Source organism: Miniopterus schreibersii (assembly GCF_964146895.1).
Source record: "Miniopterus schreibersii genome assembly, chromosome: 15".
In the NCBI taxonomy this organism is placed as follows: Eukaryota; Metazoa; Chordata; class Mammalia; order Chiroptera; family Miniopteridae; genus Miniopterus; species Miniopterus schreibersii.
Window position 1 is genome coordinate 46203410 of NC_138115.1, and position 27719 is coordinate 46231128.

Genomic DNA, 27719 nt, shown 5'->3' on the forward strand with positions numbered 1-27719 from the left:
CAGTTGTACCTAGACCGAGGTGCTCTTGCTAAACTGCGTGAGGGCACGTGTGCGTGGAGGCTGGTCTTGGGCGTGTGCGTGTGTGAGCGTGTGTATGGAGCGTGAGGGAGGATGGGTCTTTGCGTGGAGTATGGAAAGGATCCCAAAGGCAGCAATTGGTCGGTGTGACTCCAACTCTGTTCTTGGCCTGTGGGTTTGGCTTGTGGCATGTGGTGCGGTATGGTGGGGTGGGGTGGGGTGGGGTGGGGTGGGGTGGGGTGGTTGCTGCGGCGGGTGCCGCACCGGCAGAACCGTGTGTGGTTTGCTGGGGTGTGGTTGGCCGGGCATGTGGTTTGATGTAGGGTAGAGGTGGTGTGGAGAGAGCCTTGGTAAGGGGGTTGTTGGGGTGTTAATTATGTGGGATGTGAGGTGGGAAACTGGAATGTATGAAGGTGGGGACGCAGTGTAGATACGGTTTGTGCCTGTGGGTGAGTGTGTGTGTGTGTGTGTGTAATGTGGTTGTAACTTAGCTTTTGTTTAGATTCTCTTTTGCCCTTTGTTTCTGTCTTTGTTTTTTTCTTTCTTTGGCCTTTGTTTTGTCTTTGTTTCACGCTTTGTTTAAACTTTCTTTGGCTTTTGTTTGGCCTTTCTTTAGCCTTTTGTTCAAACTTTGTGTGGCCTTTTTGTCATCTTTGTGTAGCTTTTGTTTTTAAGTGAATCTTGGCTGAGAACCCATTACACCCACCTTGTGTAATGAAAACCCGGGATATATAATCTCTCCCTATATATTCTGCGTGCATTGAGTAGCCTCAACCTCCCCAGGCCTGGTACAGACGTGGACCTGTTTCACACAACTGCCACTTGAAGGTAAGGGGGTTCCGCTGGTTTTCATCTTCACGTTGTACTTCGTCTCTCGTGAGTGGCGAGTGTACACTTTCGTATGGTTCATTTCATCATATCCCAGGGGAGATCTGCTGTGACAGCCGCCAAAATCGGTAGGACCGAAAAGAATGGAGAAAACAAGAATGGAGGACACCAGGGTTATTCTGATGTTCGCAGAGGGTCCTTCTGGAATGTTCTGGCAAATGTCTGGAAGTTGTCTGAGCCTGGGAAAGGGCTCGGAACCCTAACTCAGATTCCAGTCGAAAGCCCCTGGTTCCTGGAGCTAGGTCAACAGCTCTATTGGTTTCTTTTTCTCTCTCTCCTTTTAGTATCATGATTTGAAAACGAGTTTTTCTTATCTAGGAACAACACCTTCCTTCCTCTAGCTGGGTTTATGTGTGGGGGACACTAATGTAACAACAAAGCCGCAATCTTGGAAGAATTTTTGCTTTCTAGAAACCTTAAATGGAAAGACATTCATGCTTTGTCTTGAACAGAATTTCAGAAATCACAGATTTATTTTTTTATTTTTAGTTTTGTGGTTGATAGAAAAAGGAAAGAAGATTATGTGTCGGGGGAATAAAGTCATGAACTTGGCTAAAGTTCTAGGAAGAACACGGGGAAAATAATTTTTAATGCTTTGTGAGTGAATCTGTGAGGCAGAAAACACTATTGTCAGATGTGCAGCTATGCTATTTTATGTTTATTTAGAAGAGCAGGAGAACGCCCTGGTGAGTGGATTTTAAAAATTATTTCATATTTACAGAAAAATCGCAGATAGTGCAAGAATTCCAGATGTGTCGATTCCTTACACGCTGACACCTGACTACATTTGCTTTAGCACCCTTTCTCTCTTGGTTTCCTGAGCCGTTTGAAATTAAATTACAGACTTGATCAAAATCAGATAAGTAACATGGAGAACGTGTTATTATCTAATCTATAGACAACTGGATTTCACCAGTTATCCCAGAAATCAATCCAGGATCATGCACCCGTCCCCTTTGATGGTCATGTCCTTTAGTCTGTGCTACTTTGAACAGCACCCAGGACAGTCTCTTTCATGCCTTGACATGTTTTTGAGGAGTTATTTTGTTAAATGCTCCTCAGTTGGGGTTTGGTCTGATGTTTTCTCATGATTTGGTCCAGACTATGCAGTTTTGAAAGGACTGTGCTTGCATTTTTGATCATACATATCCAAACTCACACTTGAATCTGATTGTCCATACTTTTAATTCAGGGTGTTGTTTATCTAATGGTAACCAGGATTTTAAATGAGTACCTAACATCTTAGAAGAAAATACAAAAGTTAAAAGCCCAGGGCTCTTTGCTGATAATTCCCAAATAGTCACCGAAAGTGTGTAAATACTGTCCTTTATTTATAAACGGTAATTACAATGGCATATACATGAACTTGATAGGTGTATGGTGAGGTATTTAATCTAGACTCTGTGTGTGTTGGATTCATGTCTTCCACTCTATGGATATGAGTATTTGTGTCATAAATGTGGTTATTTCTTTCTAAGCAAAACCATCTCCTGAACACAGACATGGTTCCATAAGGAGCTGTCCTGAGCAGCCACTGCAGGCTTGCTGGTCACCTGTAGCAAGTTGACAGCGTGCCTGGTAGAAGGAACTTTCATTTTGTTTGCTTGTAAATGGGAAAACTTCTGTTTGGAGGTGGCTGGCAGTTTTATTATTACTCTTAAAATGGATTCTTTAGATATGCAAATAAAAAGCATCTTTTTTTTTTTCTCAGAGGAAACTCTGAAGTCATCATAAATCTAAATGACTTTGTTATATGACCTTTGTAGTTAAGTGAATGTATCATGTCTTTAACAGGACTGTTTCCTGGATGAGGTAGATAAATAATTCCTTTCCTAAATATAAAATTAGAACTTCGGGGTTCTGCACATGGTGCTATTTAATGTTGAGGAACTGAACTTTTGAGAAAATGTAGCATTAGCTGTTATGATCACCTTACCTGGTTCATAGAAATCACCTGGAGTTTGAGAAAGTGTTTTCTACTTGAAGGATTATGTGTTCCTGTGATGAGTCATCCTGGAGTGGAAAACAAGGGCCTTCTCTCACTCATTCGAAAGAATTGGGGGTCAGGACATGGAAGGCTTGGCAGGCCAGGAGGGTTTTGTGAATGGGAGTTGAGTTGCTTCCACAACCTGAAGTCCGCTAACCTAGGATTAGGTTGCACGGCATGGACTCCAGGAGTGACCTCTCGTATGGGCTGTGAAGGCCACTCTGGATTCTGGTGCTTCTGTTATAATGCACTAGGTAAAACCTGGTGTTAGCTGTGCTCTGGGTGGTTAAGGGACCGATATGTTTAAAATGTACCTAGGATTTTTATTTTGTTTAGGTATGGTGAGGCCAGCAGATCAGGAGACTGCCATTGAAAAGATAGTTTGTTGCCATGGCTGGTGTGGCTCAGTTTGTTGGGCACCGTCCTGTGCACCTGTGCACTGAAAGTTTGCCTGTTGGATTCCGGGTCAGGGCACTTCCCCGGGCTGTGGGCTCAATCCTTGGTAGGGGGCATGCTGGGGGCAGCTGATCCATGTTTCCTTTTCACATTGATGCTTCTCTGAACTCTCTCTCCCTCTTCCCTCCTCCCCCTCTCTTTAAAAAATGTTAAGAAGAAAATACAGTTTGTTGCTCACAGTTCCCAAGAGGAGAGGGCATGCCAGATCATGCAGGGTCAGATGGAGAAGCACTAGAGTCCGCCAGGAGCCAGAGGAGCTAGGAAGGCATGGGCAAGAGACTTGATTGTGTCGCTGTGCAGGGACTGATGAGCCAGGCAGGATAAACAGGGTAGGCAGGTTCAGGATGGGTGAGTTTAAACAAGTTCAGGCTCTGGGATGTAGGGCTGTCCTAAGTCACCTGATACTTGGCTCTGGAATGATTAGGATAGAGGAACATTGGCTCAATCTGTGAGAGCTTGATAAAAAAGGTAGTTGGTGCATTTAGGCTCTGGATTGGTTGGTTTGCATTTAAGAGGCACACGGGAGTCATTTGCCATTTCTAGGAATTAATTAGCCTTGGGAGGGGCAGTCTCCAGGATCAGCAAGACCCCAGATGTTAGAGCATCAAGAATACAGGAAATTAAAAAATACTGTTAATCTATAGTCAGTGTCCACATGTGGAATGAATGAGCATAGGGAAAGGAGAGCAGCATTTTCTCTGGAGCAATAGCATTTAAAAGTCAGGACATCTGATATAAACCGTGAGAGTGAAGCTCTGTGTAGAACACACTTGAATTAACTACAACCTATATAACCAAAACATTAACCAGAACACATTCTGCTGCTTCACTTTTAGGGGGAATAAAGAAGCAAATGCTACCAAGACAAGCTCATAACAGAGACCTTATCACCAGATGTGTACGGATGAAAGTACAGGTACAAACGAACCTCTCATACTCTTTGGGACCTGCATCTAGATGATTGTACAGTGGTTACTAGCTAAGAAAGTTCAGCAGAATGCAGAATCGGCAAAAGACAGAGCAATCAACTTTTAATAAGAGTTAAACAGTTTTTAAAACCATTGCAGGTGCTCCATAGTATTCTAGGTTTGGGGAGTAGAAATTTGGAAAAACAAACAAAAGCATGTCTGTGCATCAGAGACACTATGACCTAAGTCACCATTTGTCCATCTTTGTCAAACCCATGTAGTAGACACTGCCTCATCCATCCATTGTCACACTGTGGAACTTGCCGATACTTGACACTACCTCCTCTCTAATTCGAATAGTGCAAGCATCCAGGGTCTCATTCATGACCTTCCTTTCTTTCATCTTGCTTTGTTAAGCAGCCCACTACAACTCTCGAAACCATTTACGCCTCTAGCTTCCACAGCTCTCCTCCCCTTCATCATCCAACAGGGAAGTCTACAAATATAACTGCCATTGGGTGACTCAGATGGTGGCCTTGGATACAAAATTTATGAAAAGGGTAGTCAACAATCCAGTGCTTATTTTAGCTTTTCTTGGGCCTGGTCTCTTCATCTCCCTGAGACTGATGCCCTTGTAGAACCAAGGCGGTGTAGCAGGTCCCACCTTCCCAGCTGCCATGGAACCATAAGCCAGCCCATCAGGTAATCTAGGTTCTCTCCCTAAGCCCCCTGCTAAGACCGTAGCCACCTGACACTTGGGTGTTTCTATAAGCAAATGCAGACCTGGAAGACTGGTCGCCTTCTCCTCTTTCCAGGGAAAAATTACGAGAGAGGATTTGTTGTACTCACATATGTGTACATTCAAAATCCCATCATTTTCATAGAGAAGAAGAAACAATTCTTATTTTTTAAATCACAAACATTAAGAAAGGCAAATAATTATAAAACTAAGCACACCTTGAAAAAATAATATTTTCTACAGAGAGACCACTTTATGTTAAAACCTTAATGCTTAAAATAACTGTGCTGGGAATCCGACAAAAGCCACCTGAGTCCTACATAACACCCCAGGGAACAGAAGCACCTGGGGATTTTAAAGACACTCAATTCAATCATGGTGGAGGGCACGGCAGAACCCCGGGGCTTCAGACAGAAGCCCTTCTCTCAAAGAGTTCAAGCTGGGGTCCCGGACATACAGCCCCGCTTTTGCAGCATGGTGGGTCCAGACGTCCTATTGGGCTTCCTTTCAGTTCTGGTAGCTTATAGGGGCTCATAGTTCTAAGTTTTTGGTTTTGTTTTATTTATTTTTGTATTGGTTAGGAATGGTGGTAACGATGGACTCCTTGGGGTGTCTGATTTGAGTGGAGTGTTGCAGGAGTCTTTGGCCACTAGAGGTTTACCCCCAGATGTTCGCGCCTGTGTGAAATGCTGGTGCACCGCCTGGCGCTCCGGACCGGGCCTCGGCGGGTAGGCAGGACGGGGAGCTTGCTGTGCCCTGCGGAAGGAAGCACTGCCGGTGCAAAAGCAACGGCGGGAAGGACGCGGCCGACGCGCGGCGACACATGGCGACGCACACCAACATGCTGACACAAACCAACATGCTGGCACACACCAACATGCTGACACACACCAACATGCTGGCACACCCACACACACGCACGGCGACACATAGCGACACACACCAACATGCTGACACACTGCGACACACAACACACTCCAACACACGGCGACACACTGACACACTAACACATGGTGACACACACCAACACACGGTGACATGCCGACACACAGGGTGGGGCAAAACAGCTTTATAGTGGTGAGTTCAGAAAACAGACCAAAACAGACCTTATCCTTATACCCTTATTCATTAATTGCATTATGTCCCGTGCGCACCTGCAGCCGGCCCGCGCCCTGGCTGACGGGCGCTGGGCGCCGGGGCAGAGGGGAGCTGCTGCTCGCAGGAGGGGACGGACAGTAAGCGATGAGAGTGCGCAGTGGAGTTCTCAGGGATGAGATAGGTATTATCGGATGCACCCACGCGGTCTCTATTTCTCTTCTGTTCATTTCCTCCGTGTTTTTCATTCAGAAGTATGTTTTTGAGAGGATTCCGGTCCACGTGGAGAGAGCTGGTTGATTCTTTTAAACCGCCGCACGGAATCCCACTGAGTTTACCCCGTTGTCCTTCCTCTAAGGACACCCGTGTGCTTCGTGACCTCTGATTGTTTCCAGGGCGCTGCAGCCCACGCCGCAGCCGCCCCCTGCAGGTGCGCAGGGCCTCTAGGACGTGTCCTCAGGCCCCGGCCGCCCCCCTGCAGGTGCGCGGGGCCTCTAGGACGTGTCCTCGGGCCCCGGCCGCCCCCCTGCAGGTGCGCGGGGCCTCTAGGACGTGTCCTCTAGGACGTGTCCTCTGTTCCCGGCCGCCCCCCTGCAGGTGCGCGGGGCCTCTAGGACGTGTCCTCTAGGACGTGTCCTCGGGCCCCGGCCGCCCCCCTGCAGGTGCGTGGGGCCTCTAGGACGTGTCCTCTAGGACGTGTCCTAGGGCCCCGGCCGCCCCCCTGCAGGTGCGCGGGGCCTCTAGGACGTGTCCTCTAGGACGTGTCCTCGGGCGCGCGCTCCTGCCCCGCTCGCCCGCAGCCTGACTGCGCGCCACGGGCTTGCTCCAGGCCTCCTGTTAGAGCCCCCGGCGTGCGTGACCCGTCCCATTTGCCGCGCTGCATCCTCAGCTCATTTCACGCTCGGCTGTCTAACTGTCGCCAAGCTGCTGTTCCTGCGGGATGATTACCTGACTTTTCATTTGTGTCTTTCTGATTGATGAGTTTGAATGGGTTTTCACATGCTTATGGGTCGTCCACTGCTCCCTCTTCTGTAGGCTTCCCTGTTCACACCATTTGCCTAATTTTCTGTCGGGTTGTCTCTTTCTTACTGGTTTGTGGGAGTTCTTGGAAGCTTCTGGATAGTCATTCTTTCATGTTCCATGTGTCGTATTCTCCCAGTGTTGCTAACTTTTTTGACCATGCTTATGGGTCTTTGGATGTACAGTAGTTTTTAATTTTGAGGTAGGCAATGATATCATCTGGAAAGGTAATTGTAGCAACATCATTTGTAGACAAATCCACCTCCTCCCCACTGGTTTGTACTAACATCCCTATCGTGTGTCCAGTTCTCTTGTATAGTTGGGTTTGTTTCTTCTTCAGGAATCCTGCCCCAGCCCCTCCGAAATCTAAATGTATGCCACCGTCACACTCTCTCCCAGCGCCCAGGAGCCTAATCACACTTCAGCTGGCATGATCTGTCAGAGTCCCCTTCACTGTACCCTAAGCTCCGTGAGTTCAGGCACCTTCTCTGTCTCGCTCACCACTGGCACATAGTAGGTATTTGAATGAATGGCTGAGTGTTACTGTTTTATTTGGCTGTATTTACCTTCCATCTTTTTCTGTGTATATCTTTTGCGTATGTCACCTGGGGTCCACTCCTCTATCAGTGGGGTCCACTGTGGTCACAAACCGTCTTAATAGCTCCCACCAGCAGTTCAGAGAGTCCTCGCCAGTCTGAAAATTAGCCCTGAGATTGATTGCTGGAAGTCTCCAGGATATCAGCTTCTCATCCACTCAAGGCAGGGTCTGAGTGTGTGTCTCTCTCCCGCCCGGGCCACCCTGGCTCCTGTCCCAGACCCCTGCTGAGAGGGCTCCCTCTGGAGGGGTCTGAGGGGACCTGGGGAAGCTGTGAGCCCTCTTATGTGGCCTGTCCCTCCGACTCTCAGCTGGCTGAGCTGGGGTGGCTGGCTACCTGGGATGATGCCGTACAAGAGACAGTCCAGCTTCCTGCTGCCTTCACTTGATATCACAGAAATATTTTCTTATGTTAGTACAATCTCTTCATAAGCACTTTTTAAAATGGCTGCCTAATATTCAGTCGTTCTTCGCGTAGCTGCCTAATATTTCCATGATTCATGAAGTATAAGAACATGAGTAATGAAATAAAATCAAAGCCTTACTGCTTACATTGTATTTTTATAAAAAGGCTAGGATTCCCTTGCCCATAGTCTTGCCTTTAATCAGCTAGTCTGGTTTTAGGAAATGAATAGAATTATGAATGCTTCCCTTTTTCTGTTCTGGCAATTTCCTGAAAGACCATCCCTCGATTCTGGGAAATATGCAAAGTTAAGTTTGGGATTTTCCTATCACTTACCCCACCTGCCCCTCTATCCCTACCAGCAAGTAAAATTCCATTTACTATTTTCATCTGTATTCACGCATTATTACTGAAACTATATTTTATTTCTGTCTCCTCTCATAGGAGGAAAGGTTAACAGATTTTATTGCTCTCAAGGGCTTTGATTTTCAGAGAATAAATATTACATTGTGAGATGGAGACAAGGTCTTACAGAAATTCATCCAAAATTTATAAATATTTTAAGCACTTGAAGCTAATTCTTCATGTTTCGAAAAAATAGTGTTTTAAAAGCTAGACATTTTACCTTGTTCTCAAAACCATCCTGCTCTATGAAAATTACAATTTCCGGTTGCTTCCATCTTTTCCTTACAATTGTGTGTGTGTGTGAGGGGTGGCAGGTCGTACGGACACACTTCAACAGGAATAGTGGGGACAGATGGCAAGCCCTTGGGGAAGCCTGCCCGCATCCAGTGTGGCCCACGAGTGAGCGCACAGCTTTGGTTGAGGAGCTGCCTAGGCCAGTGGTCCCAAGAAAGGGCCCTTGATTGCCCACATATAGTGCATGGCACGCGTGGGAACCCAAGTTCCCTGGAGAGGACGTGGAGGAGCTGAGAGGTCAGCTGGGTCGGAATAGGAGGCTGCTGAGTAGGGACCAGTGGCTTTGGTGGGGTCACCTGGTCGGCAGTAACATGCATCATTCATGCCAGGGTGAGACCACACGAGGCTCCCCATGGCAGAGTCCAGCAGGAGAGGACACGACCCAGACCAGCCACCACTTCCCTCCGCGCTGTGAGGACCTTCAGGTTCCGTATACACTTGTCCACTTTGAGAAGGAACTGGAAGAGGTGAAGAAGAGCCCTGCTAGAGAACTGGACTCTCACTGCTTGTTAGGAAGAGAGTTTACGCCAGAAGTGATCACACATCCACTTTCTCTGCCCAGAATGCATTAGAAGTCAGTATAACAAAAATAACTTCATATACTTGGAAATTTTACAACAGATTTTTAAAAAGAACTGATGTGTCAGGGAAGAACTCATCCATATTTAAAATGAAGTGAAAATGATTTATGCTAATACTGTGCCATGCAGCTAAAGCTATACTTAATGGATAAGTTACAGCCATAGATGCGTATGTGAGAAGCATTTGACTCAGGAACAGAGAAACAACAGAACAAGAACATAAATGTAAGGAAAACTGAAGAAAAGAAATAATAAATGCAGGCAGAAATGAACCAACTAGGGGAAATGAGCAAAGACAAGTAAGAGAACCAAGGGCTTATTTTTGAAAAGGTTATAAAGTAGATGACTTCTGGGCAAGATTAATCAAGAAAAATGAGAGATGTAAATAAACTATAAAGGGGGCAGTAATTAAAAATTTATTACAGATTTAAAACTATAAGAGAATAGTAGAAATAACATGTCTATATCTATAAAACTTTTAAAATAATGATTTTCCAGGTATAAAAATATAAACAGTTCATAAAGTATGATCTTTCTTTTTATTAAGTATATGTTTATATGTAAAGCTCAAAAATGTGCAAATATTTTACAGGCGGTTAACTATGGGATAAGAACTTAGGAATTTTTATTACTTCCATTCATCCAAAATTGTTTATTTTCATAAGTGAACGTACATTTTAAAACCTGCTAAGGCCAGGTGGGGGACCCCTCTCTGAGCTTACATTCTAGTCCCCCTGTGAGCTTGCTTGCTAGGTAGTCTCCAAACGCCATTCTCTCCCTTTCCTTCTTCAGCGAGCTCTTTCCTCGACTTTCAGTCTTTTTCACCCTCAGACATAGGCCCATGAACATCTATGCAGACTTATCCCTTCACTGGGCCCATCTCCAGTCCCCCAAAGTCCAGCCTGGGCCCAGCACCTGGCCCCCTGCTCCTGGGAGGAGGGCTGAGCACAGGGGGCACAGATAGTGTTGGCCCTGGTCAACGGGGTCATGCAGACGGCTTCAAATCCTCTGCCTGCCTCTTGGAGACTATGAACTTGGCCCTGTTTCTTAGCTTGTCTCCTCCTTAGCTGGTTGATAATGCCACATGTTACAAAACGAGGTGAAGCATATGGGGCAACCGCCATGCGCTAGGTGCTCAGTAATGTTTGGCTTTGTAATGTCTTTTTCTAAAACGGATCACTGAACATAAGGGGAAAAGGAGTTTTTTCCCTATTTCCGGAAAACATTAAAAAATACACAGAAATCAGCCAACCCCTAATTTAGTTGTTTTCCGTAGCTGGGCAGGAACGGGCTGTTGTGGGGTTTCGTTCTGTGAGAGCCGGGCCGCGGGGCAGCGCGTCCCGCGAGCAGAAAGCCTCACCTGACTTGCCGTTTGTGTCTCCCGCCGCCCCGCACGGGCGGTTTCCAGCGAGATGAGCCAGAGAGCGAGTAAGGAGGGTCCCCGGCTCTCCAAGAACCAGAAGTTTTCCGAGCACTTCGTCATACGTTGCTGCCCGCCGTTCACCTTCCTCAACTCCAAGCGCGAGACGGTGGATCGGAAGTACAGCATCTGCAAGAGTGGCTGCTTCTACCAGAAGAAGGAAGAGGACTGGATCTGCTGCGCCTGCCAGAGGACCAGGTGAGGGCCGCGCCCGGCTGGGTGCTGGCCGGCGTCTCCGCTCCGAGCACCCCCGCCCCACTTTCTGCTCGCCTGTGTGGTGCTGGGCTTGGGGCTCAGCAAGCTGCTCGCTCCCAGTCCCCGCACAGTCGGCTCCCTGCTAGGTTCTGCCACTGGAAGGTGCTAGAGCGAGACTGGACGGGGGGAGGGGGAGCAGGGCCTGCCTCCCTGTCTCCAGCTCCTGCCAGCATCCCTTAAGCAGTGAAGAGAGCCATGGCTGCAGCCTCCAGCTTCTTTTGGCCCTCTCAGAACCAGACGCCGTCCAACGTCCCCTCAGAGGCCCAAGCTCCAGCCAGCTGCACCCCCCGCGGTGGTCAGAGCACCAGCCAAGCCACGGTCCCCTCCGAGGCCCGAGCCACGGTCCCCTCCGAGGTCAGAGCGTCAGCCACGACCCCGCCCAGAGGCCCGACCACCACCAGCCAAGCAGCGCCCCCCTCAGAAGTCCAAGCAGCAGCCGCGCAGCAGCCCCCACAGAGGGCCGGGCACCAGCCGTGGGGGGTCCCCCATCAAAGCTTCTAGGTTCTGGTAACACCATCTCTTCCCTATTCCCCCAGCCCTAAGGTTAGTAGCTGCTTCCTGTGTTTGCTAACATGTGGGTTATCTAAGGGCCCTCTTTCAGCCTCGCCAAACTCGTGTCGTCAATCCGCTGCATTAAATCCCCTCTGTTTGAAATACCTAGTGTGGCTTCTGCTTTCCTCATACATGCCATTGGCACAGTACTTGAGATGGCAGTTTCCGTGGTTTCCTTTGTCTAGTAGGACCGAAAGTGGTTGATTTATCAATTCAGAGCCATCGACTGTAGTAACAGATAATAAATGAGGATCTCGGTTCCTAGGCCTTGGAGAAAAGAGGAGTGGTCACTTTAGGGAATATCTGTGTCTGTAAAAGCAGAGGCTCAGCCATTTTGTCCATCCACCCTCCCAAAACACTTCATCTAGTGTTAGTCTCACTCATTCGGTCATCTAACAAACTCGACTGCACACCTAAAGAGTGCCAGACACTGTGCCTGCCATAGGAAGGAGCATGGCAGTGAACAAGCCAGTATTTTTTTTTCTCTTTTTAATAGATCTTTATTGATTTCGGAGAGAGGAAGGGAGTGGGAGAGAGAGAGAAACATCGATGAGAGAGTCATTGATCTGCTGCCTCCTGTACGCCCCCAACTGGGGATCAAGCCCTAACCTGGGACTGTGCTCTGACGGGGAATCGAACCTCAATCTCCTGGATCTTAGGTCGATGCTCAACTGCTGAGTCATGCCAGCTGGGCAACAAGCCAGTACTTTTTTTGGTCATTCACTAGGACCAAACGAGAATATCTGGTCACAGTATAGGGTGTAAATGTCCTCATAGTGTCGCAGTCAGTATGTATTTGGGCTCTGGGACCTGGAGCAGGGCTCTGCTTCACCGAGGCCTCACAGAGGTGGTTAGGCTGAGATGAGTAGAGAGTAAAAGGCGGGGGACCCATGTAGAGAGGAAAGGTGAGCCAGAGAGGCACATTTCGTTCCCCTCATCTTAGGCAGGTCAAGTTTTTAAAAAAATAGTTTTTATTTTTTAAAGCTATTTTTGGTTCCCAGCAAAATTGAGCAGAAGCCACAGAGACGTCCCATATACTCCCTGCCCACACACATGGCAGGCCAACTTTTAGTACTTTTCATATTTGGAAATGAGCCTGTTTTATAAGTTAATAGTGGGTGCTAATTGTATTGGAGAATCTCATACCGACTCAGATACCCAGCACCTGCAGAGCACAGCACCATGTGTGCATGTCACGTGGTGTTTACAGAGTTAGTGTGCAGAAGAGTCAGCTGGGGGGCATGTCACAGATTCCTTGGGTCACTGGTGAGGTCTGGGGAATCTGCATTTTCAACAAGCAATCTCCCCTTCCCGTATAGCGACATCGGTGGTACACAGACCACACTTTGAGAAACTGACCTTACATCTTCCATAAATCAGTGATCCACATTCTGTGATGTGTGGTAAGGAAATGTGGAAGTGACACATTATGGTTCTAAAAGCGAAAGCATTAAAGGGTTTCCTGGGCTGAGCTGCTTTTGGCTCTTCTGTGCCCCACTTTTGAGAGCTGGGGATCTGTGGTTCCCTGAAAACCACTGTGGCTCTGAGTGACTGATGTGGGGCCAGTCACACATACTTGGGCAATGCTGTGTGTCTTCCTTTGATTCATTTTTTTGCAGTGTATCTTGTACCAAATTGAACCTGGCACACCAGAAGCCTGGAGGACCAATTTATTTCTACATGTATGTTCAATCTATTGATCAGGGCCATGTGTATGGTACTGAGTGAGGCTCTGGGAAATGATTCTCAGATGGTATTTATGAGGGGCCCCCTCCCTTGGTGATGCTGCTGTTCCCTCCAGGAACAACCCTGAGCTCAGTGGTCCCACCTGCCCGATCCCTCTCCTCCACTCCCTGGTCTCCAACAGATGTGATAAAGTCAAAGTCAAGGAAAGATAACTGATTGTTAGAAGGTAAAGGTTCTAAGGTGGTTTCAAGTTGTCCACAGCCTTTCGTCTTTAGGAGACAGAGAAGTCTCTGGTCTTGAGTCTGAAACTGAAGCAAGCCAGGTGTGTTTTATTGACCACCCACTGTCCTGGGCTAGGCATGGCGGCATGTGGCTTCGAGGGTTTCGGAAACAACCAACTGAATGACTGCATGCCGGCTGCATTGGTAACAGAGTAAAGACACTTTCCCTTGTAACTGTAGAAGAAGATTCATATTTGTATATTGTTTTTGGAGTTATCTGGACTGCCCAAGAACAATGCAATATAAACACATACTTGACAAGCTAGGGGCTGCTTTTGTGAATTTTGGTGAACCCTTGAATCTCGCTCTCAATAAATCATAAATTCCTTCCCATTCAGGAGCAGGCCTCTGCATACCACGGTGATCCCTAGAGCACAGCACCTGCGCAGAGGCCTGGGTTAGTCAGAGAGGCCTCCAGTCCTATGAGCTGTGCGTGTTCTCCCAGCCTGACAGCTCCTCCCCGGTCGAATGTCCTTAACCTAGACCACATGGTTAACTAGTCTCTCTCTAATAGCCTTAATCCCATTGTCTCCCATCTTCCTGTTATCCTCATCTCACAAATCCCTGATCCTTCATCAAGCTGATGACTCACCTGCACTACTGCAGTTTCCCAACTGCTGAGGCCATGGATGCTGAGCATGGTTAGGAAAAAGCCTTACAGCCTTAAGGGCCGGTGCCACCACAAAGGGATGAGCCTCAGCCCCTCTCCAGACTAGCCTGCCCCACCAACCCTCCCATGTTTATCAGGATATACACCTGTCTTTAAATCCTTCCCCTCCACCTCAGAGGACAAAGCATGTTTTTCTGAGCAGGTCACCACACCTGTGATCTTCCTTCCTCCACTCCTGTCTCCTCCAAGGTCTTGCATGTACATGTGTGTGTAATACACACCACCCCTCCTCACACACACATGCACACAAACATATCCCACATATGTCAGATATATTAAGATACAATTTGCATGAAGTAAAATTCAGCCTTTTCAGCAAATAGCTCTATGCACACAACCACCCCCACAATCATGACAGAATATTTTCATCGCCCTCAAATTTCTCTCATACTTCTCCTTTGCAGTCAGCCCCCAAGCTCCTGAAAACCACTGATCTTTTCCTGTCCCTATAGTTTTGTCTTATCCAGAATGTTGTATGAATAGAACCATGTAGTATGGATCCTTTTGAGTCTGGTTTCTTTCACTTAGCATAATGCATTCGAGATTGCACGAATAAGTAGTTTTTTCAGTTTTATTGCTGAGTAGTATTCCTTTGCATGGATGTACCTATCACAATTTTCCATTCACCAGCTGAAGGAGATTTAGGGTTTTTCCAGTTTGGGGTGATTATGAATAAACATTTATATGAGCATAAGTGTTCTTTTCTCTTAAGTAAATAACAAGGACTGGTATGACTAGGACATAAGGCAGTTGTATATTTAAACATAAGAAAATGCTAAATTGTTTCCCAAGTGGTTGTATCATTCTGTACTCTGACCAGCAATGTGTGACGCTATGCATTCTTGTCAACACTTGGTATTGTCAGCTTTTACAATTTTATGCATTCTAATAGGTGTGTAATAATATCTCATTGTAGTTTTACTTTTGCGTTTTTCTAATGACTAATGATGTTGAAAATTTTTTTTTAATATATATTGATTTCAGAGAGAGGAAAGGAGACGGAGAGAGAGAGAGAAACATCAATGATGAGTCATTGATCGGCTGCCTCCTGCATGCCCCCTGCTGGGGATCGAGGCCACAACCCAGACATGTGCCCTGACCGGGAATCGAACCGTTATCTACTGGATTGTTCAACCGCTGAGCCGCGCCCAGCAGGGCTGTTGAGAATCTTTTAATGAGCTTGTATATCTCCACCAAAGACATTTATTGGTGAAGTGTGTGCTCAATTTTTTGCCCATTTAAAAAAGTGGGTTATTTTCTTTTTATTGTATTTTGAGAGTTTATAAAATGTATCTGGCTACAAATATCTGTTTTGCAGAGACTGTCTCCCAGCCTGTGACTTGCTTCCTCATTTTTCTTAGTGCCTTATGTTGAACCAGTTCCAAATTTTGACAAAGTCCAATTTATAATTTTTTATGGGTTATGCTTTTTGTAGTGCATGTAAGAATTCTTTGCCTAATCCAAGGTCGCAAAGATTTTCTCTTTGTGTTTTCTCTTAGAAATTTTAAAATTTAGGTTTTACATTTACATTATTATCCATTTTGAGTTAATTTTTTCTAAATGGTGTGAGGCATGAGTTGAGGTTCATTTTTTTTTTTTTTTATACTCATTTTCAATTGTATCAGCACCATTGGTTGAAAAGATTCTCCATTGAATTAGTTTTGCAATTTTGTCAAAGATCTGTTAACCATAACATGTGAGTTTATTTCTGGACTTTCTATTTTGTTTTGTTAATTTATACATTTTTCCTTTCAACAACACAACACTTAATTACTGTAGCCTTAAAGTAAGTATTAAAATCAATTAGTGGGAATTACCTGACATTGTCCTTCATTTTTGAAATTGTTTTTGGCTATTCAAGTTTCTCTATTTTCCACACACATTTTAGTGTCAGTTTATTGATTTCTACAATATATCCTGGTAGGAATTGGAATGAGATTGTGTCTAAATAAGTTGCAGTTGATATAATATGGAGAAAAGCTTGCACGCAATGCTTGTCTGGGGCCACATGTTCATAATATCTTTCCTGGGTGTTTATTTCCTTCCTGAATATAGTCTGCTTTCCATTAATATGGGAACATGTCAGCGTAGTCATGATTTTATAATGTGAGTGCATATGCTCTATATGAATATGTGTGTACACTCACATCTTTATGTTTATGGGCAGTGTGACTAGTTGTTTTCTTAAGAGTGGGGTGGTACTTTGATTTCTTTTGTTTTTCTGTGTTTAAAAATTATCTGTTGTGATTAAATAGAAAAGCAGTAATTATTGCACATAAAAATAGAAGGACTTTGAAAGAATATCTTTTCTAGGTTCAGGCCAGGAAAAAAATATTATATTATTTTGGCCAGATACTACCAGAATTGAGACATTATGGAGAGGGAGTCTAAGGACTTTCCAGAAGACGAGCAACCTCCAGGGTGGTCTACAAACTCAGTCGCAGTCACTGAGAGCACTTACCAGTGTCCTGGGTTTGTGTCTCCCTTTGTGAACCAGACTGAGAAGGAGAAGCAAGCCCGCCCCCAGGAAGAAGTAGCCAAAGAGGAGCTTCAGGTGGACGCATGGCCTCAGCTCCTGGACTCGCTGCTTCCTGACCCACGTGCCCTTGGGCCAGCTCTCTGGTTTTGAGTGTGATGCAGAGGCGGACACCTGCTGATGCCCGACGTCTCCACGGCAGGGGGGCCACCGGGCAGCCTGCCTGGAGGTGAGAGGGGCATCTCTGTGTTATGCTCCAGTTGGTGGGTCCCAGCAGTGTCCCGCGGGCTCCAGAGCTCAGGACGTGGCGCTCTTTTGGCCTCATCTGCAGCCCTTTCTCCCCCAGGATGTGCGCAGGGCCCCAGGGTCTTTGGATCAGGATGGCTCAAGTGCCATTGTCCTCCAACCTCTATTCCTTTCCATACCTGGCATCCTGTTTAGATCCTTGACCTCTTCTTTGTAACGAGTTCCCTGTGCTAGCCCACAGTCAGAGGCACAGTTGGCTCTGGGGAAGATCCATGTTCTTTTCTGAGTAAGATAATAGGCTCTCAAATAATCCAAAGGTGCAAAGATATCCCCAGGGAGGGTCAGAGTTGTCTAAATCCACAGGTCAGATGTGGCCAAGGTACCGTGTCAGAAGCTAGGAGAAAAGGCATGAACAAGCAGCCCCCTCTGCCTCAACTCCCCAGGCCCCTGTCTCCAGCCTCACACAGGGGTTGGTAAATGTCATCTGATCCCAGCCTGAGTGAGAGCAAATCCTCTAAAGCACTGCTTTTGAGCTTGTCCAACCCATTTGGATGGTCTCAACCCTGGAATTCATTGCTCTGCAAATTGTGTAGCTTTGGGCAGGTTACAGGCCTCAATCCTAGAAACAGGGCTGCTAAAATGGGCCGTCCACGAAGCGGGAGGCATTGCTTCCCCACCTCCTCACTCACTCAGCGGGCAGATGGCCCTGGGCGCTTTCGCAGGACCAGAGGTGTGCTCAGAGAGTTGCTGCTGCCAGGCCACAGTGCCCAGTGCCTGGGAGGACTGAGGCCTGGCCCCTCCAAGCTCTCCCTGGCCGGACTCCACATTTTCCTCTGATACCATATTGGGATCAGGAAGAAGAGGAGGAACGTGGCCTTGGGAGAGGAGAGCTAAGTGGGTGGGAGGGGTGAGCTGGGGGAGGTTGAGCAGTCCAAGACCCCTCTCTCTGTAGGATGCCACTTGAGGGTGTGGGGGCTGATTCCAATCATAATGGAGTGGGACTGGGGACTGACTTCCCATCTCTGCTCTGTTTTACTCCCACTACCTGTAGCCCTAGGCTCTTGGGAAGGACTTTGGGCTCAGTATCACTGCCATAGGAACTAACACCCCCCCACACACACACTACCCTGGTTCCACCTGCACACATACCCATGCAGCAGGGAGGGAGTTTGCTCACAGGTTAAATGGAGGATCCCCGGGTCATCTTGCGGATTGGTGTGTGTGTGTTAGGTTAGGGAACTTGACTTTGGGATAACATCTTTGGGCTCTTATTTTTTCTCCCACACACAAATACTGGAGAGTCCCTCCAAGCCCACATTGGATCCATGCCCCCTGAGGACCCTGACCGCTTAAGCTGATCACCAGAAAAAACTGAAGTCTAATTAATACACTCCCTTCTGGGCCTGTCCTTGACTTAGGGTTCCATTGCATGCCAAGCAGTAGCCTTTTAGGAGCCCCTCTTGGGCCACTTTCCTTACTCAGCTCAGAGTTGGGGGATGGAAGGAGAGGGTTGGAGTGGATCGATCTCTCTTTAGGTTCCAGCAGGGTTCATTCCAGACGCCATCCCAGTTTATTTGAAGCTCAAGCTTGGCTGATTTGTTTTTTGGCTGATTTGTTTGTCGGGATTGAAGGGTAAAAGATGCAAGCAGTAGATACTTCCCCTCACCCGCCCCACCTCCTCCAACAATTTCCTACTTAGGGCTGGAGGGGATGTGGAGCAGGCCCCAGACCATAAGGGTTAAAGGCTCATGGTTCTTCCTGGCTTGATTCGCTCTGCTTGGAACTCAGAAGCCCTTTCCCCACCCAGTAAGACCACACTTTCTTGCCTTCTTTCCGATTTCTCCTTTTGTACTTGTAAACAAAATATTGTCATGTCTACTCAGTGCTTGTGCCCACCTTGGGGCTCTGTTGTTCATTCTGCCTGCGATTCTCTGGCCTAAGGTCTTTGCACTGGTGCCTTCAGCTCAAATATCATCTCAGAGTGGTTGCCATGGTTACTCTCGAGCCTATCACTCTAGTTTGTTTGTCTTCACAGCACTTACCACCCTCTGGAATTATCTTGTTGATTTTTTCACTTGTTTATTGCTTGGCTCCCTTCCCCTCCAGGATTGCCAACACCTATTTACTGCTGCATGCTCAGTTCCCAGCACTAGTAAGAACTCAATAAATTCTCGTTGACTGAATGGATGTTTGTTTGTTGTTTTTTATAGGAACATTAAAAAAAAAAATTTAGAGACTTTTGAGGAGTCAAAGGTGTCTATTGTATTTAGTAATAAGGAGCTTTTGGTGACTTTGTAGGGCACCCTCTGCTTGGAGCAAACGGAAAGTAAGGAACAGGAGTTCGTGAAGGTAGATGCAACCCCCTCAGCTGGGCTTGACCATGAAGGGAAGCGGAGGGTAGGGCAAGAGCTGGAGCTTCCCACGAACTCAGGGGACACTAAGCCTGGTGAGTGCTGCTGGGAAGAAGGCCCTGGGGGGGCCTGAGGAGGAGGAGGCTAATTGATGGAGTCCAGACTGAGGATGTGGAAGGCGGAGTCTGGGGCACAGGTGAGGGGATTAGGCATGGATTGCGGGGGGTCCCTTTTCATTGGAAAAAAATGGAAGAAGCAAGGGAGAGTAACTCAGGTGGGTTTGCAGAGTCAGTGGCAGGAGCTTGAGTCAGTTCCCACCTGTGGCTTTGATTTTCTCCTGGAGGGGGAGGGGAAGTGGCCTGCTCACGAGGGGGGGTGCTGGTGTTGGGGTCAGAGGTGAGAGCGGTGGAGAGGGTGAGGAAGTTGCTTCATCCCAGGTCTTTGAAATCTTTTTTTTTTTTTTAAATATATATTTACTGATTTCAGAGAGAGGAAGGGAGAGGGGGAGAGAGAGATAGAAACATCAATGATGAGAGAGTCATTGATCAGCTGCCTCCTGCACGCCCCCCACTGGGGATTGAGCCTGCAACCCCGGGCATGTGCCCTGACCAGGAATCCAACCAAGATCTCCTGGATCCTAGGTCGATGCTCAACCACTGAGCCATGTTGGCCGGGCTGAAATCTTAAAAAGCCGTCCCCAGGTGAATTTAATCAATTAGCTAATTAATTCATTTACATTTCAAGGCAATATTTTGCCCCTAAGCCCTTGCCTACAACTTCATAGTTAGATGCAGATCCCCAATCTAACTTGAAGCCCATATGGTCTCAGATGGAAGACTATCTAGTTGAACAAAGAAAGTCGGAGTCTAATCTCCCCGAGGAATAAAGCTTTCACCATGGGAAGCACAACATTCCTGATAGCTCCCAGTGAGCCGGGCTGTGCTGAGACACTGAGCTCTGAATGTCATCTGGGCTGCTGTCCTCACAATCGGAAAAATGGGGAAACTCACGCCTGGAAGGGTCCTCGGAGGGCTTCTTGCCCAACTCCATAGCACATGTCTCAGTCCCATTAATAACACCATTAACAGGTACTTATTACCTCTGCTTAAATGAAATGAAGTGTTCTTAATGGACAAAGATGATCGTCAACCCAACAGTAGGGTGTATGGTTGTGATTGGGACAGAGTTTTCATACTCTTCTTATTTGTACGACAGGTACGCACTGGCAGGAATATTGGGTAAGAATAGTGATAAAAGTAGCTGCTTTTTAAATTAAGCATAAATTATGTGTACATCCTATACCATAGAGTGTTTTGCATTTGCAAATGGGAGAGGTTGTTCATGGCCCTCATGGCCATTGAAACCGTGACCTTGACCTTGCTGCCATAATGCTGCCACCTAGAAGTTTGCAATCTGAGCTGGTGGAGCCCTTGAATTTTGGTGTGTGGCCACACCTCCACATCGTCTAAGGCAGTTTTTGGGTCTATGTTGATTTCTAATTTTATACAGATAAATGGTTCCACTGGGGTAAAAAAATCTGACCATCTCCACTTTCATGACTGAAAGCAAATACTTATGTTAGTGATTTTCTGAATGATTTATTGAATTGGAGAGCATACTATTTGGCATTACCTCACAGGTCTGGGTGTAGTTGACTGGTACTCCAGTGACTACTTATTTCCTCTTAGAAAACAGTTCACCTACCGTAAAGTTGAGTGTTTTGACTTTTGATTAACTGGCTACATTTATCCAAAGTATGGCTGAGCAAAAAAGCATAGATTAACAAACATTCCTGATAATTATATTTCTACTTTTACTTTTAAACAAATTTATGTAAAAGTATTACACTCAACATGGTACTAAAAATCCATTTCTATTGTACATACTACATTAACTATATAAACTGCATTAATAATGCATAAAATAGGTTTGAGGAAAGTGGAGAAAATGGGCGACTACAGCTTAAGTGGTATCCTTCATAGCAAATCAAATATCTAGTAGATTTGAATCATTTCGCTCAAAAAAGATCTCAACAATGAAACTAAGTTCTAAAAAAGTTAAATCTAATTACAAAAGTAACATTCACATTGGATTTTGAAGCACATAAACTGTCCGCACAGTTTCTTATAACTTGAGGCCGGATGCCTGTGGGACCCAAGGTTGGCACCTGGAGAGGCTGGTGGCCTTCTCTCTAGACCCCAAACAATGGAAGTAATTTGTAGAGAGAAAGATAGATAATCTCAACTCATTAGGGTCCAGAAAGAAGGTACTGTCTTATGGCAAGAGGGTCTAAGTTTCCAAAGGTTCCTTTAGATAGGAGATGTAAGCTCACCAGGAAGAAAGGGTGAAGGTGTCTGGGTCCACGTTTGAGAATGTGGCTGATAGCAGTGGGAGTCTTTTCCGGGGTGAGTTAATGACAGGTATTCATAATAAAATAGGAAGGTGCTTGCATCAGCATTAGCCAAACCAGCCCTTGCTGCAGAAGGTGCAAGCTTTTGGGCCCACTCTTTATTAATGACACCATACAAGGGCCAATATTAGAGGCAGATATTTTTATCAGATACTGAAAAAGTCCCTTGGCCCAGGTAGTGGTCCATGAACAGCCCTATGTTAACCTCCAGACAAATCTATTTGATTAATGATGAAATGGAGATATCCCTCTTGTATCTGCCAGCCATCAAGGAGGGTTGGGTAATCTGTCATCAGAGGGTATGGGACCCAATAATTAATTTTCATTAATTAAATCATGTTTGCATGCAGATTAGAGGGTAAGGTTTTTCCTGACACCTCATATGTCTCTGTACCCATGTGCAAGCGCACTCACAACTAATTCACTTCTGGGCATGCCTCTTCCATAGCAAAGAAATGTGAAATGTACCGTGGGGAGTACAGTGTCCCTGCACTCACCAGAGTGTCCCATGGGAGCCAATCTGGCTTCCAGAACAACCCCTTATTGTTGAGAGTTATTTAGTAGACCTTCCTGGATTTGGGTTTATTTCTGAGATCTCTGGAGTACAACAAACTTTGGGCTTGCTACCTGCAACTTCTGTCTCAGGAAGGCAGCATCTCTTCTCTATAGGAAGAAGTCTTGGTGCATCAAAAGGAAAAAAGCCTGGTGTCCTGGGCTTTGTTTGTTTTTCAGCATGGTGATCCAACAGAGTTTCACATAATCAGTTTTCACTATAATCCACCCTTCGTGAGCATCCCTCCTGCAGCCAACAGCTTCTGTTCTTTCTCTTCTGCCTTGTAAGCTTTCTGAGTCAGGCGCTTGAACAGTCTTAGTTTTCTACTGATGGAGATCGTTAAGAATCTCTGCTGCCAGCTGCAAGATTTTGCATTTATTTTCAACCAGAGTTTGGTTGCAAACAGGAAAAAAAGGAATCGTTTTCCAAACTTTTTTCCCCCAGCTGAAGTCTTGCTGACACCTCATTATTGGGGTTGGAATGTTACTGATGCTGTCTTCAACTCTTGGTAATGTGGATTTCGCTACCATCTACCTTCCCTGACATTTCATCTTCTTACTATGGTAATCTGCCAACTAACATTTTATTTTTAAAATAATCCTGTCCATTTCTTTCCTGAGGTTTTTCTCCTCTGATGCAAAGATCAAGATCAAGTCATTTTCAGCTGCATAATGTATTTATTCAGAATGTCAACTCTATTATTTTTCTAAGCCACAGCTTCTGAGACGTGAGATCCTTTCTGATTTGCTCACTAATCTCAGTAGGTAGTGCTGGGAGGGCAGGAACAGAAGGAAACCATAGCCTTCTCTTCACTCCAGGCTCCTGTGTGCCCTCCAACTGCCACCCTTCTTTCAGCTCCTTCCATCTCTTTCCCTCACTCACCTGTGTTTTTACAACTTAAATTCACAAAAGATCTTGGTTTTCAGATTTGTGGCAGAGCTTCTATCAAACTTTCTACACTTTTATTGCTTTGGGCTTCATACCTTCTTCCCTGCCTTCTCCAGATCTTGTTCCAGGTGCTAACAGATTCTGCCCAAACCAACACCACTTGGACTCATTTAGGTTCTCACTGTCAGGTGACTATGAATGGCCCCTGATAGGGCTGCTGACCCACAGCCAGGTGCATTCTGACCCCAGGTCTCTCCGATCCTGGTTTTCTTCACTTTCCCCAGTGGCCTGGTGCCAAGGTGCCATTATGCCCTGCAGGCGTGTTCACCTGCATTAGGATGGTTGTATCATTGTGGAACCTACCTCCTGAACTTGCTTTCACCTACATTTTTAATTTTCTGTTACTTGCATTGCCTCAAATCTCCAAAGTTCTCAGTCAAATTCTCGAACCCAGTGTCTCATGTGATACCTTCTGTTTTGTCTGGTGTAAGTTTCCTTGTGGAGAGCTCTTGGGGTCCTAATAATAGAATAACTGGAGTTCAAAGGAAGAGCTGGTAGCATTGATCACCAAAGTTTTTCTTTCTTCCTTGAAAAGCTTCCTCTCTGGACTCTCAGGTGTAAGGGGCCAAAACAAAGAAAATGCATATTCAAAGCATGGAGATGAAAGGGCTGAGAGTGTCCAGAGCTCTTTCTTTGTTTATGTACCTACTCTTGCCAATCATGTGACCAGAAGGCACGAAGTCCTAGGATTTGCCCAGCTTCAGATGCTCACCTGCCCCTTTTGTCAAGGGACAGTATCTATATCTGAAGAAGGTGGGGAGGCCAGTGGAGAATTTGCAGGTAAAGGCACTGAGAAGATGATATAGAATTCTAGTTTGACTGGTTTTATTACCCCCAACAGCATTTTGAAGATGTCACCCCATTGTTTCCTGACCTCTTTAATTGCCAGTGAGAAATCTGCCGTCATTCTACTTGCCTTCCATTGTAAGTAAATTGTATTTTCCCTTTGGTTGTTTAAAATTTTTTTTCTTTGGCTTTGCTATTCTAAAATGTAACTATGATGTTACTAAGTATGGACTTACCTTTATTTATTTTGCTTAGGACTCAAGTTTCTTCAATATGAAGATATATATCTTTCTTCAGGGATGTGCAAAAAAAGATATTGTACAACCACTATAATGGCAAAAGTTAAAAATTTTCAAGTGTTGGCAAGGATGTGGGAAAAATTATCATAAGCTACCAATGAGGATTTATAAATGACTGCAACACCTTTCGGGTAAAGTCTGTGGATACTAGCAAAGCAGGATATTGTATAACCTATGATCAAGCAAATGTGATTTTAAACACCCATCCTAGGGAAAACGTGCATTTATAGAAAAAGGAGATACATATAAATGTGTTCAATGAAGTATGGTTTGCCATTGGGAAAAAAGAGAGAGAGGAAGAAATTAATCAAAATGTCCACCAATAAGAGAATGAGTGAATCAATAATAGTATAAATAAATAAAATCCTAAACAGTAGTTAAAACAAGTGAATCAGATATGCCCATACCAAATAGATAATTTGGAAAACAAAATGAAAAGTATAAAAGCAAGTAGTAGATGGTAAGTGCAATGTGAAGCCCTATGCAAAAATTTGAACAACCCACAATACTATAATTTCCAAATAAGTGGAAACCATAAGATCTCACACTTTCTGTACAATGCAGTGCAATTTAAAAAATGACAACAAAGTAAAGGGTTATCCAAGAAATACCTATCCTCTTGGAAATCAAAAAAAGGATTTGAAATAATTCCTGGTTTGTAGAAATAATAGAAATTAAAAGCTATGTAGAAATGGTCAACAATATTAGCCAGACACAAATGTTTTTGGAGAGAGAAGTGGGTGACTAATGATAAACCCAGGGTCTCTCCAAGGTTCCAAGTCTTAGAAAACAAACACATCTGTCCTGAGTCAATTTTAGATCTGGATTATATTGTAACTCCTGCGGGTTTCTGACATGGGGAAAAGGGGGAATAATTAGAATACTCCCTCCCTCCCAACCTTCCTTTAGTAATAAGTAGAAAAACACAGTAGAAGATAATAGAATGTTGTAGAATGTGGAGGGATGTTAGGTAGAGCAAAAGGGGGCATCCAGAGCAGTCTTCTGCTGGGAGCCGGGGCAGCCAAGCACTGGCAGATGCCTGAAGCTCTACCAAGGCATGGCTCGGTGCCCTTGAGTGAGCACAGCCAGGTCCAGCCAAGTTTAAGGGGCAAGAATATGGGGGCAATGCCAGAGGAAGTCCTGTTCAAGGTGTGGGACTGGGGTAAGAAGTGACAGAGAGTAGGAAGGAAGCGTAGTAGACTCACATGAGATAAAGCTCAGAACCCCCACCACCCTGGAGAGAGGAATCATGCCAAGTTCTGTCTCAAGGCAGCTGGAGGGTGAAGCCTGAGTGTTTGGCTTCCTCATTCAGGGAGAGACCATCATTCTCTGTGGAAGTAGCAATAAAAAGGCAGGGGAATTCAACTCCACAGAGCCTTCAGGTAGAAATGGTTCTCCTGCCTAAATTAAGGTGCTAAATGAACAACAAAATGAGAACCTCTATTATGAACATTTTCCAATAATGAGTTATCTGAGGCCATTACATTCCTGGGTTAACACCAGGGGTGCCATGACAGACCACTAGAAAGAAGAAATTAGTGGGACAGCCCCACTTAGACCCAATAGGAAACTTAATATTTCTTCAGTCCGTTTTAGATTTTGGCAAAGCCAGACCCCATACCCAGGCTTGCTAGGTTCTGTCCTCCATAGCATCTAGAAGGCACACAGTCACTACAAAATTGGGGAGGAGAGAGCATAGTATATAATAATTCCTGTTAAAAAATTGGATGTCAGCACACAAATGTTAATAACTAGAAATTACTGAATTCTCTCTGTTGTGGAAATAAAACCCTCTGGAAACTGGTAGATAACTAAATGTAATGTGCCTTGGATATTATAACGAAAATGTACTACAATCTAATTGTATTTTTTTTCTTTTAAGGGTTAGTTCTGGGGAGCATTATACAGTGACTATTGCAGAAATTATATCAAGCTCCAAAAGCTATTCTTTGTAGACTTCTTGAGTGGGCACTCTCAACCATAATGTTTGGCATATTACTCTGATAATTCTGGATGTTATGTTCTGACATTTTGACTCATTTTTGGGAAAACTGAGGTGTGTGCCCAGAGTTGTTCTGTAAATGTTTAACAACTGGCTCTCTGGGTGACGAGTCCTGATTTATAGTGTTTGCCAATTTCCATGGTGTAAATATTTCCACTGTGGCTGACAGCAAGCTCTGAATGTGATGTCACTGAATGCAGAATTGGGAAGAGATGTTCATAGTCGATTCTTTTTGAGTTAGCATAGGTCACTCTATGGGCCACTGTGAAACTACAGTTTTCCATTAAAAGTTCTGTTCCATAAATATAAAAAGGCACCAGTGAAAGAAAAAATATGAAAGGAAAATAAAATAAATTCAAACCGGAGTGTTCAAATGGAGAAAACTGACAGATTTTTTTGAAACTTTGAGAAGTGGTATGTCATACTACCTTCAGATTTAAAGATTTCTTGGCTTGAATTTCATTAATAAAACTTGTCAAATTAATTATTGGAAATTCATAGGGTGGGATAATATATATAATATTGGAAAACTGAATAAAAGCTTTGTTTGTTGTTATGGAATCATCTCCGAGGCATATAAATGAAGAAAGCAAGTTCCAGAGAAACTAAAAAGACATAGAAGCCTAGGTCAAGGAGCAAGTCCAGGTTTATATTCGCAGTGACCCCTGCTCATTTGCAGATGAAGAGAAATGGTAAGACTAGTAAATGTGGATCATTTTCACTCTCTTCCCAAAGATAAAGCTAACACTTTTCTGAGAGCCGAATAATTGGATTTCCATTTAGGAACTTCTGGGAAAGAAGTTTAAAAAGAAGTTTAAAGAAGTTAAATAAATCACTTTGAAGAAACATTCACCTGGAATTCCAATATGAACTTGTTTGTGTGAGATGGTAATCTTTGTCTCTTGTGTACCATAGAAAGCACCAAATGAGGGAGAAATCTATTAAATATCATTTAAACAAAACTAAAGACAGATCTAAGTTTCAAAAAATTGGGGCTCAGAAGCTGCTTAGCGGAAGTGAATAAAAATGTGGCCCTATCACAGTGGATTTAGAAAATATACTTCCTGCAGATAAAGACACACGGGGAAGTGACAGACACATCTCTTGCACATACCAGGAGCTGAAGGATCTGGGTGGATGGGATGGAGATTGAATGGAAACTAGATGGGGGTGGGGGAGGAAGGGCAATGAGAATGCACTGTGAATAGCAAGCAGTGGCAGATCTCAGAAAACATCTCCCCAAACCATTAAAACTCCCAAAGCAAAAAAACACCCACCTTCTGCAAACAGACAGGAAAATCAAACTAACTCATGGCTGAGACAAATAAAAAGTAGCTGATCCAGCATCAGTGGGAAGATATAATTAAAAAAGCAAAACTTGGCCCTGGCCGGTGT

General features: G+C 45.1%; 1 protein-coding gene across 5 annotated transcripts; it reads left to right on the forward strand.

Annotated features, from left to right (window-relative positions):
- The first annotated feature begins 249 nt into the window (after positions 1-249).
- MOBP (myelin associated oligodendrocyte basic protein) lies at positions 250-27278 on the forward strand. 5 transcript variants are annotated; one of them, XR_014000336.1, is made up of 7 exons: positions 635-846; positions 4186-4265; positions 10798-11007; positions 11296-11571; positions 16751-16958; positions 24079-24161; positions 24279-27175. XR_014000336.1 is itself a non-coding variant. In XM_081159271.1 (5 exons), exons 4-5 carry the CDS (start codon positions 10802-10804, stop codon positions 11573-11575), a joined length of 486 nt encoding a protein of 161 aa, XP_081015397.1. In that variant the 5' UTR covers positions 250-368; positions 787-846; positions 4186-4265; positions 10798-10801; the 3' UTR covers positions 11576-11715. The 5 variants fall into 5 exon arrangements, 2 of the variants coding, with proteins under 2 accessions (XP_081015397.1, XP_081015396.1); XR_014000338.1 differs by having other exon boundaries at positions 772-846; positions 11296-11607; positions 24279-27174; XR_014000337.1 differs by lacking the exon at positions 11296-11571 and having other exon boundaries at positions 717-846; positions 24279-27278.
- The last annotated feature ends 441 nt before the right edge of the window (positions 27279-27719 follow it).

What these genes read in the sequence shown, in the direction of transcription:
- MOBP (XM_081159271.1), top strand. Translation starts at nt 10,802, where the DNA reads ATGAGCCAGAGAGCGAGTAAGGAGGGTCCCCGGCTCTCCAAGAACCAG. An exon ending in TGCGCCTGCCAGAGGACCAG is followed by an intron (nt 11,008 to 11,295) that starts GTGAGGGCCGCG and finishes TGGCCCTCTCAG; the next exon opens with AACCAGACGCCGTCCAACGT.